The sequence below is a fragment of the Tachypleus tridentatus genome, chromosome 4, assembly GCF_004210375.1.
Source record: "Tachypleus tridentatus isolate NWPU-2018 chromosome 4, ASM421037v1, whole genome shotgun sequence".
Taxonomy (NCBI): Eukaryota; Metazoa; Arthropoda; class Merostomata; order Xiphosura; family Limulidae; genus Tachypleus; species Tachypleus tridentatus.
In genome coordinates, this window is record NC_134828.1 from 66,350,072 (window position 1) to 66,367,618 (window position 17,547).

Genomic DNA, 17,547 nt, shown 5'->3' on the forward strand with positions numbered 1-17,547 from the left:
TACTATATTGATTCGAAACATTTGATAAATTAAACAGTTTAACAAACCAATTGTCTTCTTCACTGAAAGTAACAACGGCATACCTTACTTTAAGAGTACACAAAAACGTTAACTATTGGCTTGTCTTATCTGTCATTTAGCATACTCTCTAATATATGTAGTTCAAGTTTTCTTACAACCAGAAGTTTAAAAGTACATATTTTTAATTTGTGGATGTTTGTTTTGAATTTCGCGCAAAGCTACACGAGGGCTATCTGTGCCAGCCGTCTCTAATTTAGCAATGTAAGATTAGAGGGAATGCAGCTACTCATCGCCACCCACCGCCAACTCTTGGGCTACTCTTTTACCAACGAATAGTGGGATTGACCGTCACATTATAACGCCCCCACGGCTGAAAGGGCAAGCATGTTTGGTGCGACTGGGCCTAAATAGTGGATGAACAACGTTAATAATTTGATGAATGGCGAAATCTAAATATAAAATTTTATGTTACACATTAATATTGCATTGCTTAGGTTATGATAACAATTCAAAATATCAAAAACAAATTTAATAAGTGGAACTTATAAATGGAAGAAATTTTCAACCAGTTTGAATTAGAACATAATAATTTTTTTTTGTAATTTTAATTCAACCTTAGAATTTTTTTATTTTAGGCACTGGTGTACAAAAGTACTTATAAAACAGTTTCATTGTTTAAATTCCCAAATATTAAATGTTCAGAGTTTATCTAAAATTATTCTTGTTATATATTTATAAAATGAACGTGAAAGAAATGAAAGTAATTGACACGTTTTGTTTGAATCTTTTCCCTAAACAAGTTTTTGATAAACCAATCCATTAAGCAGAAAATGGAAAATTTATATAAAATGGCTAGCCATGAACACTACTGCTTTTCATTTTCTAAACCGCCATCTATTGGTTGCGTAATAATGAAATAGGCTTAGTAATATTGCAACAACCTGTTAAAGTTGGTTATTATTATTATTGTACGCATTTACTGAAAATAAAGGTTAACAGGATTACGGTTATATATATATATATTACCAACATTTGAAAATATAGTTATCAAGTTAAAAAAAAAAAAAAAGACCTCAATGCTTAGTGCTGGATTACGTTGGTTGAACGGGTAAGATATTAAAATGTTTATCTAGTGTTTTATTTTAAAATAATAATTTATACTTTATAGAAACATTGTGATTCCGGTATACTGTTTTCAATGCTTGTAGTTGTACGTTTTAATTTGTATTTTGTGGTAATTCAAATGAATAATATATGTGACTTGTAAGACTAATGTTATTAACGGACGTTATTTCTGATGTTTGAAGTTGAACTAAATTTGTTAAATTTCTGATGCAACAAAAAATTGACACCGCAGCAAAGATGACGACAATGAAACGAATTTGCCACGTGATAAAACATATTTTTACGACTGTTGGTGTATCTTTGTCCAGATAAAATGATTAGGTTATTTAATGTACAAGAATGGAAATACAGTAATTTAATTTGGTGTTTAGTGATCAAAGTTTTAACTTTTCTGGTAGCATGAAAATACGAGTAAATGTAATTTACGATCGTTAATGACAGACTGAGTAAAGTCTAAAGTAGAAGTTCAGAGCTTATCCAAACTGCTGACGATTTAATTTGACTGTAGTATATCACAATTTCTCAATTTGAATATTCATGGAAGCATATGGTTAGCCTGCATTAATATTATAATTTTTTTTTTTAAGTCCTGGACCTGATACAGTGGTAGGCTAGATTCAAAGTTTATATATATATTTGGTTTTTATTCTTATCTCATTGTTAATGAGTTGGATTTTATCAAGTTTGATGTAACAGTTTTTCTTGTAAAGATTTTGAACTTGCAAAAGTTCAAAAAAACAAAATAAACTTCTTCCAACCAAAGCATAAGTCCAAAATTATATATTGTGCTTCATTACAAATTATATTGTTCCAAGACATGTTTAAAGGAATTTAAGCTAGCAGCACACATGAATGTCCTTTCTAGGCAGAGTGTTTTACAAGATTATATAACTTAAACCATAAATTTATCTGAATGCAGATATAAATCAAGGTTTCCAGTGACTAACTTGTTAACTTTAATTTTTAACTTTGTAATTCACATTTGTCCACTCAAACAAACCATTTACAGAAAGAGGCTCACCAGACACCTGAATATTTTGAATACTGGCATTATTTTTACTTTAACTGATTTGTGATTCAAAGAAAAAATAGTCAAATTTTTAATCTTGTATTCATAATTAAAATTTGTCAAACCATGTATATACAAAGTCTATGCATAATATTTTTCAGCAATGTGAAGTTTTTGTGTTTTTTTTATTTGGTGAGGATGCTTAAATTATACACACTTTTGATAAGCCACATTATTATTATTTACTACTTTACAGTACTTTTAAATTCAAAATACTTGTAAATGGATATCAGTACTTGGTTAAGTTAATCATAGTTAAAAATCCAGTGATGACTGAAATGTTTAAATTTGTTAATTATACTGGTGAAGATGGTGAATGTAAAGCTTATTTTATTTTATATCAATACTAATATATTGCACAAGTTAAAGTTATGGTTGCAGCAACCATATTAGTCTCTTAGTATGTAAAAACCCTGTTGAAGAATAAAAATATTCTTGGTTTTAGATTTCCAGATTTTGTTTGAACACAATCTATGGATGACAAGGAACCAACTGCAATTTCAAGGTTGTCCTTGTACTTTCACCCTTTTAAAAAGCAAAAATTTAAATCCACTTTCTATTTTTAGGAAGTTATTGATTTATCTACTGTAAAGTGGTTATCAACTACTGCACATAACAACTCATTCCTTAAGTCAGTAACCCTCCTGGAAAATAAAACTTTCATAAGTGGAACCTTGTCTGCCTTTTCTAAAACTTGTTCCTTCTGGTCCACAAAATGTAACAAAAAGAAATCAAAAGCTTTTATTGCATCAGTCCTCTGATCAATTTGTACCCTTCTTTCCTCAAAATAAAATAAGTTGAGAGATTGTAAACTAATCATGAAAAATAACCCTTCCATTCCTGGATCATTCTAGTGGCCTTCCTCTGAACTGTTTGAAATAAGTCAGTATCCTTTCTTAGATAAAAACCAAAACTTTAATCAATATTTCAAATGAGACTTAACTACTGATTCATATAGAGAGATAATTATCTATTTTGACTTACAATAAACATACCTGTAAATATATCCTAAAATCATATTAATTTCTGGGAAAAAGAGTGCTGTTTATTAATCATTATACCAAAATCCTTTTCTTCAGTCTTGCACCCTCCAATGGCTCAGCTGTAAATCTGTATACTTATGTTAAAAACTGGGTTTTGATACTGATAGTAGGCACATAAGCATAGCTTTATGCTTAACAACAAACAAACAAGTTCAGACATAATGCTATTGAGTTGAAAGCTCATGAGAAAGTTATATTTCTGTGGTTAATAAAGCTATGAAGTATGTTTAGGCAGAAGTTTTTAAAAATATTCATATTAGCAGTTTATACAAACCTTGTAATATTGTCCTTAGCACTGATAGGAATATGTACAAGAAAATTAGTTATGATAGAAATATATTTATTTTTAATTTTTGGAAATTGCTTTTCTTCTTAGCATTTATAGCATCAAACTATATGAAAATTTTATTGAATGTAGTTGTATTATAAGCTAAGAGTTGTCTCTCTAGGTTTGGAAGATGACTTCCAAATATTGTATTATACAGAAGAAAAGCTACATGAATAATGAACAAAAATAGTTCTAAAAGATAACTGTAAGATAGAGATATCAATAGTTATTTTCTTTTTATTCAAAACACTTCTAGTAATCACCACAGTATTTGGTATTAATGTTTTAACTTCTCCATAAGATTCAACATTTTTTATGAAATGTTTTGTGAAACAGTTTATCAGAAGCTTTCTGATTTCAAAAATCTAAACTTACAAAATAACAAGATGTTTATCATTCAAAGAAAAACAGAACCTTTTTGAAGATGCTGCTAAATGGGAAAAGTAAAACTGTTTCTAAAGTTGTGTTGGTTGCTATTTAAATGCCAAACTACAAAATAAATTTGCCAATGGAAACTAATATCTTGCTTAACAACAGCTCTTTAAATGTAAAATTCAAACTGTGGCAGTTTGCTGCAATCATAACTTTTTGACAGTTTTGTCATTAATATATGATTCATTGTTCTTTTTATTTCAGAGAAATCCGAATGTCTGGACTGAAGGTATGTTTTAAAAAAAATTGTAATGTTCATTGTAAACCTTCTCATTGATGTACCTGTTTAATAAGTATCTGAATGAATTTATATTACCTTCACACACACACACACACACACACACACACACACACACACACACACACACACCACATCATGAAATGAACCATTCTAGAAGTTTTGTAATTCCTGTACACAAGTAGTTATGACTAGACACAAGTATGGATTCAGACCTTAACTTGTTATTTTTCATTCTTACGCTGTAAGTTTATATTTCCATCATTACCATTTCAGAACTCAAACAGACAGCAATGGAGAATATATCAAAACACCTAACAAATTTCAAATACCTGAGCAAAGTGGCATCTAATTTTACTGTACTCCAATGAAATGAAACTTGTTTTTAATAATTTAATATTTTTAAAATAAGGTATTATTTTAATACTTCTCTTGCCATTTCTAGCATGCCAATAACCTTTCCATGGTAAAGGGATGAAAGTGAATATTCTAAAATAGTCTTGAGTAGACTTATACAAAGGAAACGAGAACCTTGTTATTCATAAATTCAGAATTTGTGTTAAAACATCAAACACCTCTTTTCACATATATGAAGAACTTAAATACAGATTTTTTTTTTACAACACTATATGTTTAAGTCAAAGAAGATACAAACTATTTACAAATTTTCTAATGCCAGATGCATCATTTGAATATCATTTAATGCCATGGAGAGAAAAAATTTTATCCAACAAAGTCATTCCAACACTTATGGATGAGAGTATAGAAGAATATATAACAATAAGTAACAAAAAAGCTCATAAAAGCATAATTTTGTTTGTTTCTTTATGGTCTATCAAACATTACATGTTACTCGACAAGTTTTAGTGACACTAACTTGCTAACATTTATCTTCAAATGAAAAGAGTTATATAATTTTTTAGTATTCTACAAATTCATCACGTATTTCATTAGGAAGAGGTGGTGGGTTAGTCCCAAAAGTGCTGTTTTTTCTCCATCATTTAACAGCTATTTGTTTCCAAACTTTGTTGCATCTTATATGCAGTGTTTGGAAAACATTTGTTTGCTGAAATTTCTTAAACTTTCAACAGAATGGCAGGCATTATTTTACTGTCTTTTACACAAGTACTGTACTGATCATGTGTACACTACTGTATTTGAAAGTTTCTCCTTACACAGTTCTCAAGTACACAGCTTTCAAGTGAAAATATAAATGTATTTGATTTATAAGGTACATAGTGACACCTTTTTATTATTGTAGGTAAATTAACCTTCTGCAACCTGGAAATATTGTAAAAGAAAGTTGTCTCAAACATTGAGTTCATGATGTTTATAGAGAATCAGTCAATGTTGTATTTTGTGTCTTTGTAATAAGGGAATTGTAATTATATATCTTAAAATCAATTATATATTCCTTTATAAACTTTACATCTCCATACATTTTTATGCAGTTAATGTAACTGTAGTTAAACCTAAATTATTTCAATTTTTTAAAATTATTACATTTATTATGGAATTTGACAAATGTTCCAGTTTAAAATACTTTCTTCATGTTGAGTCTGTGCTTGTTAATAGCTTATGTTTTTATGACTTTCCAACTTCCTAGGGGGAAGAATTGTTTGTGGTTTTAGCATCATAGCAGAAAATAACAAAATGTACAAGATATATTTAAAGTAGTTTCTTTTGAAAAATTAACAAGCTTGTATTTTTGAATTGAATATGGAAACAAACTTTACACTACTCACAAAAATTAAGGGACAGTGAGATCTAGATATGTTTTCAAAAATTTTAAGAAAAAACCCAGAGAAACATTCAATATTAATGAAACTTTTTTTCTTTCAAACATCAGAGAAAAAACAGCTTTTTAAAAATGAACAAATTTAAGAATATAAGCCTTTAATAGCTGGTAGAACCTCCTCTGTTTGTGACATATCTCCACCTGTTTCCCATACTGCTGATGACATATTAGATGATTTGCTTGAGCAGCACCTCCATTCCTCCATAAGAAACAGCTTTTTTTTTTTTTTTTTTGAGCTCCATGAGTGTCATAGGAGCTCAAAACAGGATGTCTGTTTCTAACTGCTCAACCTAATAAATCCCAGACATGCATTACTGGATTTATCTTCAGTGATTTAATTGATAAAAAAACAACAACAAAAAAACTTGCTTGATCCTGACAATATGAAGACAGGGAAACAATTATCAGGATCTCATTCATGGAATGTATTGTTATCAGGGATCCTCCACTTGTATGCCCCTGTACACAGTCCCCCACACCATACTGTGATTGAGCCACTACTAAAGGCATTATATTGAATAATGTTACAAGCCAAATAATGCTCTCCTTCATGTTTCCAGACACATCAATCACTTGATGATACATTGAACCTGCTCTCATCTGTCAGTGGTATAGGAGTCCATTGCTGAAAGATCTAGGTGACACGTTCCTGGGCAAACACCAGCTGGGCTGATGGGTGTCTTTGAGTTAGTACAGTGCTCTAACTGGTATTCTGTATCTGATCTCAGCCTCATGGAGCCTGTTATTGATTATAGAGCATGATACATGCTCTTTAATCTCTTGCTGAAACTCATTCCTGAGATCTTTAGCACTGCTGATGCAGTTTCTGAGGGCTAATTTCTGCAGATATTGGCTGTGATATTGGCCTGGCCTCCTGATGTATTCTTTTGTGGCATAGTATCTGAACAACAATCTATTGACACAAATTGTGACACTCCCATAACCTGTGTCACCTCATTCTGGAGCAGCCACCCTGTAGCCAGAGCTGGCGCTCTGTGAACTTCAGTTTCAGTTAGTTGGTTCTGACACCTTTAACACTCTTTGCAAAAGTCAATACCAGCAAAAAATAAAAAAATCCATAAATCTAGCATTATCTCAGTAGTAAACATTTTACATAATCAATCAAATTAGCATTTTGTTTTGTAGAATTCAGAGTTATTTCTAATAAAGACCTATTTCATAAGGAATCATTTGTGCGTAACCTTGCACGTCCTAGGCATGATTAGTGTAAAGCCCTACAGTAATCGTGATAAATTTGAAATAACTTATAACCTAATATATATGAAATTAGAAAAATCATGTTATCTTTCGTGTGTTGTGTATTTCATAAAACAATACAATTTTAAAGATCACTACAATAGTTGTGTATGCCAATAATGCAAGAAATAAAAATACCTAATTATATTCATTTATTAGCATTAGCGTAGACGTTTAATCAGTTCAAGTAGAAGAGTGGAAAAAATATAGATGACCTACTTTACAAGTAGATAGTTCTTTTTGTATGCCCAGAACTTTTTCTTTAAGAGATGAAAGTGAAAAATACAGGAAGAACAAGAAACAGTTAATAATTCGCTGTGCTTATCTTTGGATGAATGAAATATCTAACAGCAACCACAAGCTTTAGAAAATATTTGTTAAAAACGTAATCGGTTTAGGATGTGTATATTCAACGCGCACGTAGACTCAAGAGTGTTCACTGGTGAAATTTAAGATTAGTATTTCATGAAATAGGTTTGTTTTTGTGCTGAAATAAACTTTTGATTTTTTTTCACTTCGTTTTTCATGTATATAACACAGCATACGAAATATATATTAATATATTAAATCGTGGGACATTAATAGAATAAACTGTCCATTTTACAATTCTTTAATGCTTTTACCTTCTATTACAGAGGAAGAAATATATTTCGTTGAATAGATGACGTTGTGAGACGAGCGATCGCTATCATTGTCTGGGTGATGCCTAGAAGCGCGCGTCTTTCATCGTTGATGTGATTGAATAGTCTTTTCCTGCAATTTATTAATATAGTTAGCAGCTCGCTGTCCAGCATTAGTATTATAGAGAGCATCCATGTATGAGACAGCGCACAAGTTGTGCTATAATTCGTCTGTAAGATGTGAAACAACTATAAATATTCCGAACTGGAGGTTTAAATTCCGTTCGAAATTTTTACTTTACTCGTACATTTAATGAACTATTTCTACCGAGGTAAAATTTCGTTGTTTGTTTTTATTCAATATTGTCTGGTACCCCATTAAATCGTTTTGGGACACCTAAGTCTTCCTCTTTTAATTTTTGTCAATAACCTGTAACTATAGCAAATGCTTATTCTACGTATTAAACACAGATGTCCTGAGACTCTTCATGTAAGGCATGAACTACTCTAATAGAATTCAAAATTTATGTTGAATAAAAATATCGATTTAATATAATATACAGGTTAAGCAAACAAATGAGAAACTGCGAATTTTTGACCAAGAAACAAAGTATTAGCTTAAAAGTTGGGTATATTTGGCGTTATGTTTCCTGTTTCATCTGTGGCACTAAGGAAATTGTCTTTTGATTAGTATTTTCAAGCCAGTTCAGTTGCTGCCAGTTTTATTTACGAGTATAAACTACAGTTATTTACCGAATATAAAGGGTTGTTTTTATAGGTTAGTCATGAATGTTTTTCTTAACGTGAAAAGTAGATCGTAGTCAAGCATGTGTAATTCATAAAATTTAACATAATGTATAGTAAATAATTATGTTTTAATCACTATAACTTATAGTATATAAATCAACCTGAAAAAAGTTCCCAATTTTCTCTCTGAATATTCAGAATCATGCGTTAAATTTCATGGGACTGTTAATTTCGTCTCGGGTGTTCGTGTTGTTCGTTCATTCGCAATAGAAGGTGACCGTGATTTTTCAGGCCTTGTCACGTGTCAAGGACTTTTGTGCTGTTTAGGTGCGCTGTCATGTATACAATTGGTCTGCTACAGAAATTCCACTTCTTTGTTAGGTGGTTGTACTCGGTCCAATCACGTCGTTCGGCGCAATCGCTAGTGTTCATAATTCGCTGGTTGTGTTGTGCATGCGTGTTATGCTCTTCTTACCCATCATCTTCATGGACTACAGCATGACAAAGGTAAGTCAATACTGGAGTATTTTCTTTTCGAAAATATTAAATTATATAGATTTGTGTAATTATGTGTTTGGTAATCAACTGTTTACGAACTAAACATTAAATCTGTTGTTTTGTTAGCGTATGTATGTGCTGTCATCACTGTGTTCCGTCCCGGGACGACATGCTGGTTGGTTTGAGTTCAAACCTATTGTAAGTGTGTGATACCGATCTGAAATTTGCTAACATGGCTTTTATGTTGGTAGAAATGTGCTGAATAAACGTCTGTCTAGTGCTAATTGTTTACTGTAACCCAGGAGAACTTTTTCTCAACTGATTCTTACGCGTTTAGACATTGTATACTCATCCTGTTTCTTGTCAAACACGAACTTGTAATAATAAACCATCCATTCGCAGAATTACTAAGTAATAAAATCGCGTACCTGTTCGTTTTTGCATGAGTCGTGTACCTCCTCAACCACGTATTCTTCCTAATGGCTGTAGTTGAACGTGATTCTGGTTACTGTAGTGATCATGTTTCAAGTATTGGAATGTTTGTGGTATTCATAATAATACCGTATACAGTTTATATTAACTGTTATGATGAACTGAACCTGTTAGGGGAAGAAAGTAAGAGAGTTTTAATTATTCACAAAACTTCGAAATTGTATATTTTCTTATATATGCATGTGATTTATACAAAGGAAGTATATGCTGTAAATCTAGGCCTAAATCTTTAATCCCGTCATATGCTAAGAGAAGCACAGATTTTTAAAAATAAGTCATAAAACATTCAATGAAATATCATAATTTACATTACACAATAAGAGAGAATCACCATATATCTAATGTGCATCTGAATCTTAATATTTATTGAAGTATTTACTAAGAATGGTGATTCAGAATTAAGGCTGGTTACTTGGAAGGTTATAATGTGTGTGTCTAGACTTAAGTTTACTCTTCCGATCGAGTTGGTGTTGAATTGTGGCAAACGGTTAGATCATTTTTTGTTATTTAAGTTTCATAATATTTACCTTATAACCGTAAATATCGTTAGCAGCGAGGGTAAACCATGCATTCTAATCTATATAAGTAGAAATGTGAGAAAATCGTGTCTGATGAACTATACTGGCAGCTTGCTTGATTTTTAGTTTTGGTGAGAGTACGTATCTTGCTCTGGTCGGATGTGATTAGAAATTTTAGTCAAGCACATTTTGAATATTTCAAGTGAATGTATGGCAGCATTAAAAGTAAATTTATTTTCTGTTGTTTTTTTAAAGCTGTATTATCCTATATGGATTGTTATATGCGAAGTTTTAACAACGTTGTGTAGCTATAAATGAAAGTGCAGTACAGATTTTCAAATTTAAGATTTATGTTTTTTAAAACAACTATCTAGCAACATTAATGATAATACAGTACCTGTATTGTTTTATGTTTTAAGCCTTATTATATACAGGTGTTTATATATATGTTTTAACATCATTAAGTAACTATGAAGGTACAGTATATCTTTTCAGTTTTATGTTTCATATTATAGGTACATGAAACAATAGAAACATTTTCTGGCAGCATTAATGATTGTTTTATTTTCTGTTTTAGACTTTATTCTACCTTTTTTGACATAGCAATAAGTATGTAGAGCAATCTGGCAAGTCTAGGGATGAGTCGTGTGTTTATGTAAGGGGTTCCCAGGGGGAAAATTCTGTGGTGCGGAATCTTCTGTAATCCGGCACTTGTCAGGTCCCAACGGTGCCATACTAGTTTAAACTATGTTAAACGGAATTGATTACGTGATGAATTCATTTTATACTTTTATACTTTTACAATCAAAACTAGAAGTTTGAAAGAAAGGAAATTACAATATACATATAATTGAAGAACAACAGAGGACTTATTGGCACATTGTAGCCGTTCCATCCGCTATTATAATCTTTATAAAATAAAACACTAAGCATATTTTGTGCAATATTTTGACTATCGTGTGAAGTTAATCAGTATTTGTATTATGATAAATCCTGATGACAGATGACGTTTAAATCATCGGTCCTGAATTTATTGACATGAATATCACAGTTATTTACTTCATATTGATAGGAGAAAACCGTTACTCTTTAGTAATGTCAAAACGAACGAATGCGATCGCGTTAAAAACAAGTATTCGATGAAGATAGTCGGTTGTAATTGTTTCAGATTCTAATATTTTGAACTCTTTATGTGAGTATCTTCATATTGTTTTGTCAGACTTGAATGTTTTATATTTTTTTCGTTAATTCCCAACTTTTATTTTTTAAAGTTACATTTAAAGTGTCGGTTATCACTGGCACAAAATACTTATTTTTTATGTCTAAAAGAGAAGCAACGTAGAGCTAAATGTAACTATATAAATAAAACGTACTTATCAAAAAGTTATCTCCTGATAAAAAAGTGTCAAGATGGTCGATCTTTCAAATGTGATAGGAAAGCACTTTCAAAAATTTGGAACACGCACAATTGTGGATAAGATAAGATAATACTTAATGTATTAAGTCGGTAAGTGCAGGCTACAGTAGGGTGAGAAATATACACGTGTAGTATTAGCTTTTACCAATTAAAATATATTAAAAATCGGGAAGTTTCAGATAACTTACTGGTTTAAGATACCAATTGATTTAGATGCACAACATCAGCAAGTTTTACTATTAAGATTGTACGAAAATATTTCTATTGTAAAACTGTTCACAATATAAACACCCCTGGGGTCCCTATCTCGCAATGTTTGGGCGTGAAATGTTACCTTGTTTTGACACTTGTGTATCATTTTCTAGATTTATTTGCTTTTCATTTTGTTTCAGTTATCACGTTGTAATTGTTTGACAGTATTTAGTCTTGCAGAGGCTCACATTATATTCAGAATTTACAGCTGCGATACTGAAAAAAGTTAAGTAATAACGGCAATTTGAATAACCAAGTAATAAAACTATCGAACTGAAGATGGAGATAGTACATTGACCACCACCAGTCAGTCAAGCGTAATAGAAATGGTTTATGTGAATTCTGCCTTATATGCCAGCATGGAATACTGTTATGAAGTTTCTTGAACACCCAGTACAAAGAAAGTGATAAACTATGTAATAGATATTAGTGTTGAGAAGGCTGTCTTCCACATAAAGGCACCTGCGTTGAGTTCTTTAAATTTTATTGATTTTATGTTGCCTGCAGATAGCTGATGATCCCAAAACCAGCTGTTTTTAATATTCATGTGTTTATTTTAAACTGAGATCAGTCAGTCCTGTAGTAAGTTAACTATTAGCGCTTACAGATTTAAAATCTGTATATAAATGACATTTTTTAAAATCTAAAATATTTTGTCAGGTTCTACTTTATCTACTATTACATATGTTAAAGTACAGTGGTTGATATTTCATTTTTGGAAAGATTTTAGATAAATAAAAATGTTATCTTCATGAAGCATGGGGGCAAGCATGAATCTACATCAGTAGATTTGTCGAACCACAAGTCACTGTATTATAGAATATTCTGTTGTTTTTTACAGTGCTCACTTGGGACTTTTGTGATGATTTTTGGTTCTTTAAAGTTCAATTAACAAACCTTTCATTTTTACACTTAAATATGTCTTTGTATAGAAGATGACAATACTTTTTAAACCTGTTATCTGGAATATTTTAAGCGTAGAAATGTGGAAAGTTCCACATGAATTGTGGTTTAAAATTTCCCGACACCTTAGTATAAAACAAAAGTTATATGTAAGCGAAAGATAGAGTATATGAAATCCCGCTGTGTTGATAAATACATGTGTGGTCTTCACTGTCTTTTCCTTCCCACCGGCCCCCTAGAGTTTTTGTCTGTGTCTGTTACCCTTATGGGTGAGGTTCAGTGGTGGAGTCTAAGATTTCGATATGGGTTTGAATCTGTACAATACCACAAAATGTTCTCCGCACGTTCAGCGACGGGTATGTTATACGATTGACACCGAGTCCTTTAGCGTGAGTTATTGAGTGCTATTTTAGTTACAAACTAGGAGCGGCGTCAGAGTCTTAATAATATTGCTATGAATACAAAGTACAAGTTATTACCTGTCAACCTCATATTTTCTGTGTCAAATTTTTACTATTCTATTGTGTGTTTACTTGCAGTTTGTATCCATACATTTGTTGCTATCTTTTTTGTGGTTATCTCAGTGACAGAATACAGTTATTATACTTTGCTGTGTATCTGTTTAAATACCTTTGAGTATGTTTTCATATTTTTTTATTTTTACGCTATTATAGACTTCGGTGACCTAACCGGCCAAAATAAACTGTTTAATGTTTTTTGTCTACTAAATGTAATTTCTCTTTCAGTAATATTGTTACTATTGTTAAGGGCATCATTGAAATATTAGTGTATTGTTAGGAAAAATTGGTTTAAAAAAATCCGCGTGCTGCTTTAACGTTTCCAACATTCTACAAAAAAAATTTATATATATATATATATATATATATATATATATATTCAGAATTTCCTTTCTATGAACATCTCGGTTTTTGAAAATGTGTGAATTACAAGTTATTGTTTTAAGCAGTATAAATTTGCATTTCTAATATCCTTGTTATCGTGACGGAAACTATATTCTTCGTGTACCACTGCTGTAAAAGCGTCGCTCTGCAATTTGGATCAATGAATGCATAATAAAAGTGAGAGTCAAATTTCACTATTCAGTTAAGGTTGTTACGTGTTATAATTTATCTTGGACGTGTCTCCGATTTATGTTACGTTTGACGTTTTCAAATAGTTGAAAATTTGAACTTTTTAAAGTTAATTAAATATCTATGTATTAAATGTGTGTATTTGCCAACACTATTAATACACAGAATTTCCTTTCTTAGCACAAATACATTTTAATATGCAAAATAAAAAAATAACTGTTATTACGAGTAATGCTTTATATACAAAAAAAAATCAAACTCGCAATATTCAGAGTTCTACGTGGGCCAGGACTGAATATTTAGTGGATGATCCAGGTCCACGACGAGCAACTTAATTCCGAGTTGATATTGTTACACTTCGCTTAAGCAAGTTAGCTGTCTTTTCTTGGCTGGCCTCTCACCGCTCACAAGCTAACTTTTTACCGATTAAAATATTTAATGTATTCGTAGAAATATTAACGTCTGAAGTTAAACGGTTTGTAATGTTCGAAATCTATAAACGTTTCTGGTCAAATACCTGTAGTTTTACAATTAATAATCGTTTATTACAATTTTAGCTTCCGAGGTTTATATCGACCTTAGCAATCAACAGTATTCAGACACTGTCTCTTGGTGTGTCGATTTAGAATCTTTTACAAATTTAGAGAACAGGTGGACTTGCGCAATACATATTTAACAATATAAATTACATACATTTCTAAATATGTATTAAACTGAAACGAGCATAGATATTAAAATAATAAATCCTTTATAAGGTATCCCGAGTTGGTTGATAATGTTGTTGTCTAACTGCCTTAATTTTACTGTATCAGTTTGAAATTAGTGACGGTTAGTACTTTATGTAGATTTGCCCGAACCTTTCAGCAAACACTAATATAATAGTTGTTCCTTCTGGATTTGAATATATTTCTTATAGATGGGTATTAATTTAAGATCAAGATATTGTTTCTTCCCATGATAGAAGTGATGTGACAGTAATTTTTTAGTGTGGTACAAACTGTAGTACTATGGAGGCAATAATGTGCTAAGTATGGTCAGTGAAGCCTAGTTAATCACCAATATACGTAAAAGTTAAATGTCAGTCGGTCTTGCCCGATTTTCTGACTTTCGTGAGTTACACAAGTTGAGTCCTACTTTTTTCCTATAATACTTCCTATTTTGATTGACTGCTGTTTTAATTGAATTTAATCGATAGCATAGGCGTAAATAGCTCCTGAATTTTTCCACTTTTTCTGCTATGTGTGTGTGTATGTGTGTTTTCCTTATAGCAAAGCCACATCGGGCTATTTGCTCTGTTCACCAAGGGCAATCGAAACCCTGATTTTAGCATTTTAGCGTTGTAAATCCGTAGTTACTACTTTCCCAGCGGGGGGGGGGGCTTTTCTGTTTTGTAAAAGCCTCATCATGGATGGAGTTTTTATACCAAATATTTATTTAGCACAGAGTGAAATTAATTTGTTTGTTATGAAGAGGAGTTTTTGAACGAAAAGTGTTCACAAGAAATGTAATTAGAAAATAACTGTAAGCAATGAATGCTTGAAAGAGACATTCTTTAGGTAAAGATATTACTCATAATAGGATTTGGTTTCTCGAAGCTAGAAAGGCATCTTGTTTTTAGGCCTGTTTACGTACAGCAAAGTTGCAAATGTTTATTGGAGGATTCATATTTGGTAGGCTTTGGTTTACCCTCATTTATGACGCGCTTTCATACTAGTTTCTAGATACTTGGTGATATCAATGATTTAATAAAAATAAACACGGTCGGGTCAAACAAACAAAAAAAGCGTTGTGTATACTTGTTCATTTTTCAAGTTATTACAGAAACAGATAAGTGTCTGTTAGCAACACAAGAACAGTTTTCTGGTTCATCGGGTCTTTTGAATGATAGTGAATTTAACTTAAAATTAATAATAATAAAAGCAACTGTTTGAAATTAAATGAATATTATTGATGTTATTAATTTTCACCATAAAAATCTGTTTTGTAAATTATTTAAGTTGATAATTATAATTTACTTATTAATGTAGTTCACACCATAACGTTCTTAGTCAGGCAAGTTGATTTAACTTGCACTACGCTTACGTCGTACTCCAGGCCTGACGAGCCTTGATATTGGGTGAAATGAAAGTATTTATTGGCACTCGATATTATAGGTTTAATGTGCTTCTTTTATTTTTCACTTCTAAGTTTTTAGGATGTTTGATTGAGAACAAAACGTACACGAACACATTACCAGCATTGTATGTGGGAAGGTAATGATCCATACGAAAAATAATTACCTGCCACCATGAAAGATAGTTAACGTTTTGAATACTAAGATGATGAAAAAGTGCATGTTATGCATGTAAAAAAACCTGGAGGAACACATCACCAACATGCAGGGGGGGGGGCGAAAAGTTAGCACGCCTAATCTCGCCAATTTAGATAGTGTTTAATTTGCATCATCAAAAATGGTTGATCCTTTGTCAGTTTGCGTGCCGGACTTATCTAATGTTCACATATCGTCGTTCCATTCACTGAAACAACGAAAAGTAATTAGTATAGTGAAATTTACTTAAATTGACGGCAACTGCCTTTTATAGAAACGTGTGTAAAGGACGACGTTTCGAAAGCCTTTCGTCTAATACACTGGAGGATAAGCACTTGTTTCAACAGATTACTTACTGGTATTATTTAAGAAGCCCGTCCTTAAAAAGTTTGGAGATGTATTCTTGGTGGACAAGAAATACACAAAAGATCAGTTGTTACATTCTTACCAAATATGGAAGATGGTACTAAAATCCCTAGCTATATATTGGTAATATGAAAGCTGTCTTTTAGTTTTAATTTATATTGACGTTGTGTAAATCACGCAATAAAAAACTTTGTCTTGGTAGGATGGGGTTTGTTGTGTTTATTTGTAGTCATTTTATCATATGAAATTTCTTCTGTCGATAAACGAGTTTAGATTTTAAAAAATAAAAGCCGTATACCTGGACTGGGAATTGCATCTGCTATAGCCAGCTTGGAAAGCACGTGTACACGTGTATTAGTTGAGTAAAATAGATTTTAATATTTCGCTAAATATAGTTATCCTATCTGTATAGGCTGTATCCTTCAGCCTTTTTTTTTATTGTTATTACTGTCAGACACAAATACACTATACGGAATTTTAACTTTAAAACATTTTTTTCGATTTAGTGCTTTTGAAACATCCATATTTCATAAAGTCAGAGTTCTTTCATACCTTATTTTCTGGAGACGTGTGGAGCTCGACTTTTTTCTTTTTCTTTTGAAATATATCAAACACATTCACACATAGATGTGTTAACACATCTATAGTGATGAGGCCAGTTACTGTCACTTCATCAAATTTACACTTGCTGCTAATAGTCTTCATACACATCCAAGAGGATATGTGCTGACCTTTGATGGAAAAGAAGTCCATATTCTCTACCTCGTTAATGAAACTTCTTGCACTCTATTTGATACTATGAAATAGTTTCAGTACTGAAAACAATAAATGTTTATACTGTCTGCTTGACCAGTTTGCTTGCGGAAAAAAAGTTAAATGCCTGAAATAAAAGGTATGGCTGTTGATGAAATAGAATTGGTTCTCTTGCTGTTTAGCTGAGAACTTAAATCTACAGTATCTCGCTCAACGACAACGACGTATGACACTCGTGATACAACGCCAACAAGCGTAGAACTAAGGGCTG

The 17,547-nt window shown here is 31.6% G+C and overlaps 1 protein-coding gene across 4 annotated transcripts in view; it reads left to right on the plus strand.

Moving 5' to 3' along the window:
• Positions 1-798: 798 nt before the first annotated feature.
• LOC143249335 (polypyrimidine tract-binding protein 1-like) overlaps positions 799-17,547 on the plus strand; it is a 68,246-nt gene continuing 51,497 nt past the window's right edge. For 2 of the 4 annotated variants that reach the window (XM_076498989.1, XM_076498994.1), the window contains exons 1-2: positions 805-1,129; positions 4,223-4,247. In XM_076498989.1, coding sequence (XP_076355104.1) covers positions 1,098-1,129; positions 4,223-4,247 — 57 coding nt within the window. In that variant the 5' untranslated portion in view covers positions 805-1,097. Of the gene's footprint in view, positions 1,130-4,222; positions 4,248-9,034; positions 9,186-17,547 lie in introns of those variants that run through there. The other 2 variants (XM_076498984.1, XM_076498986.1) reach the window with 2 other exon arrangements.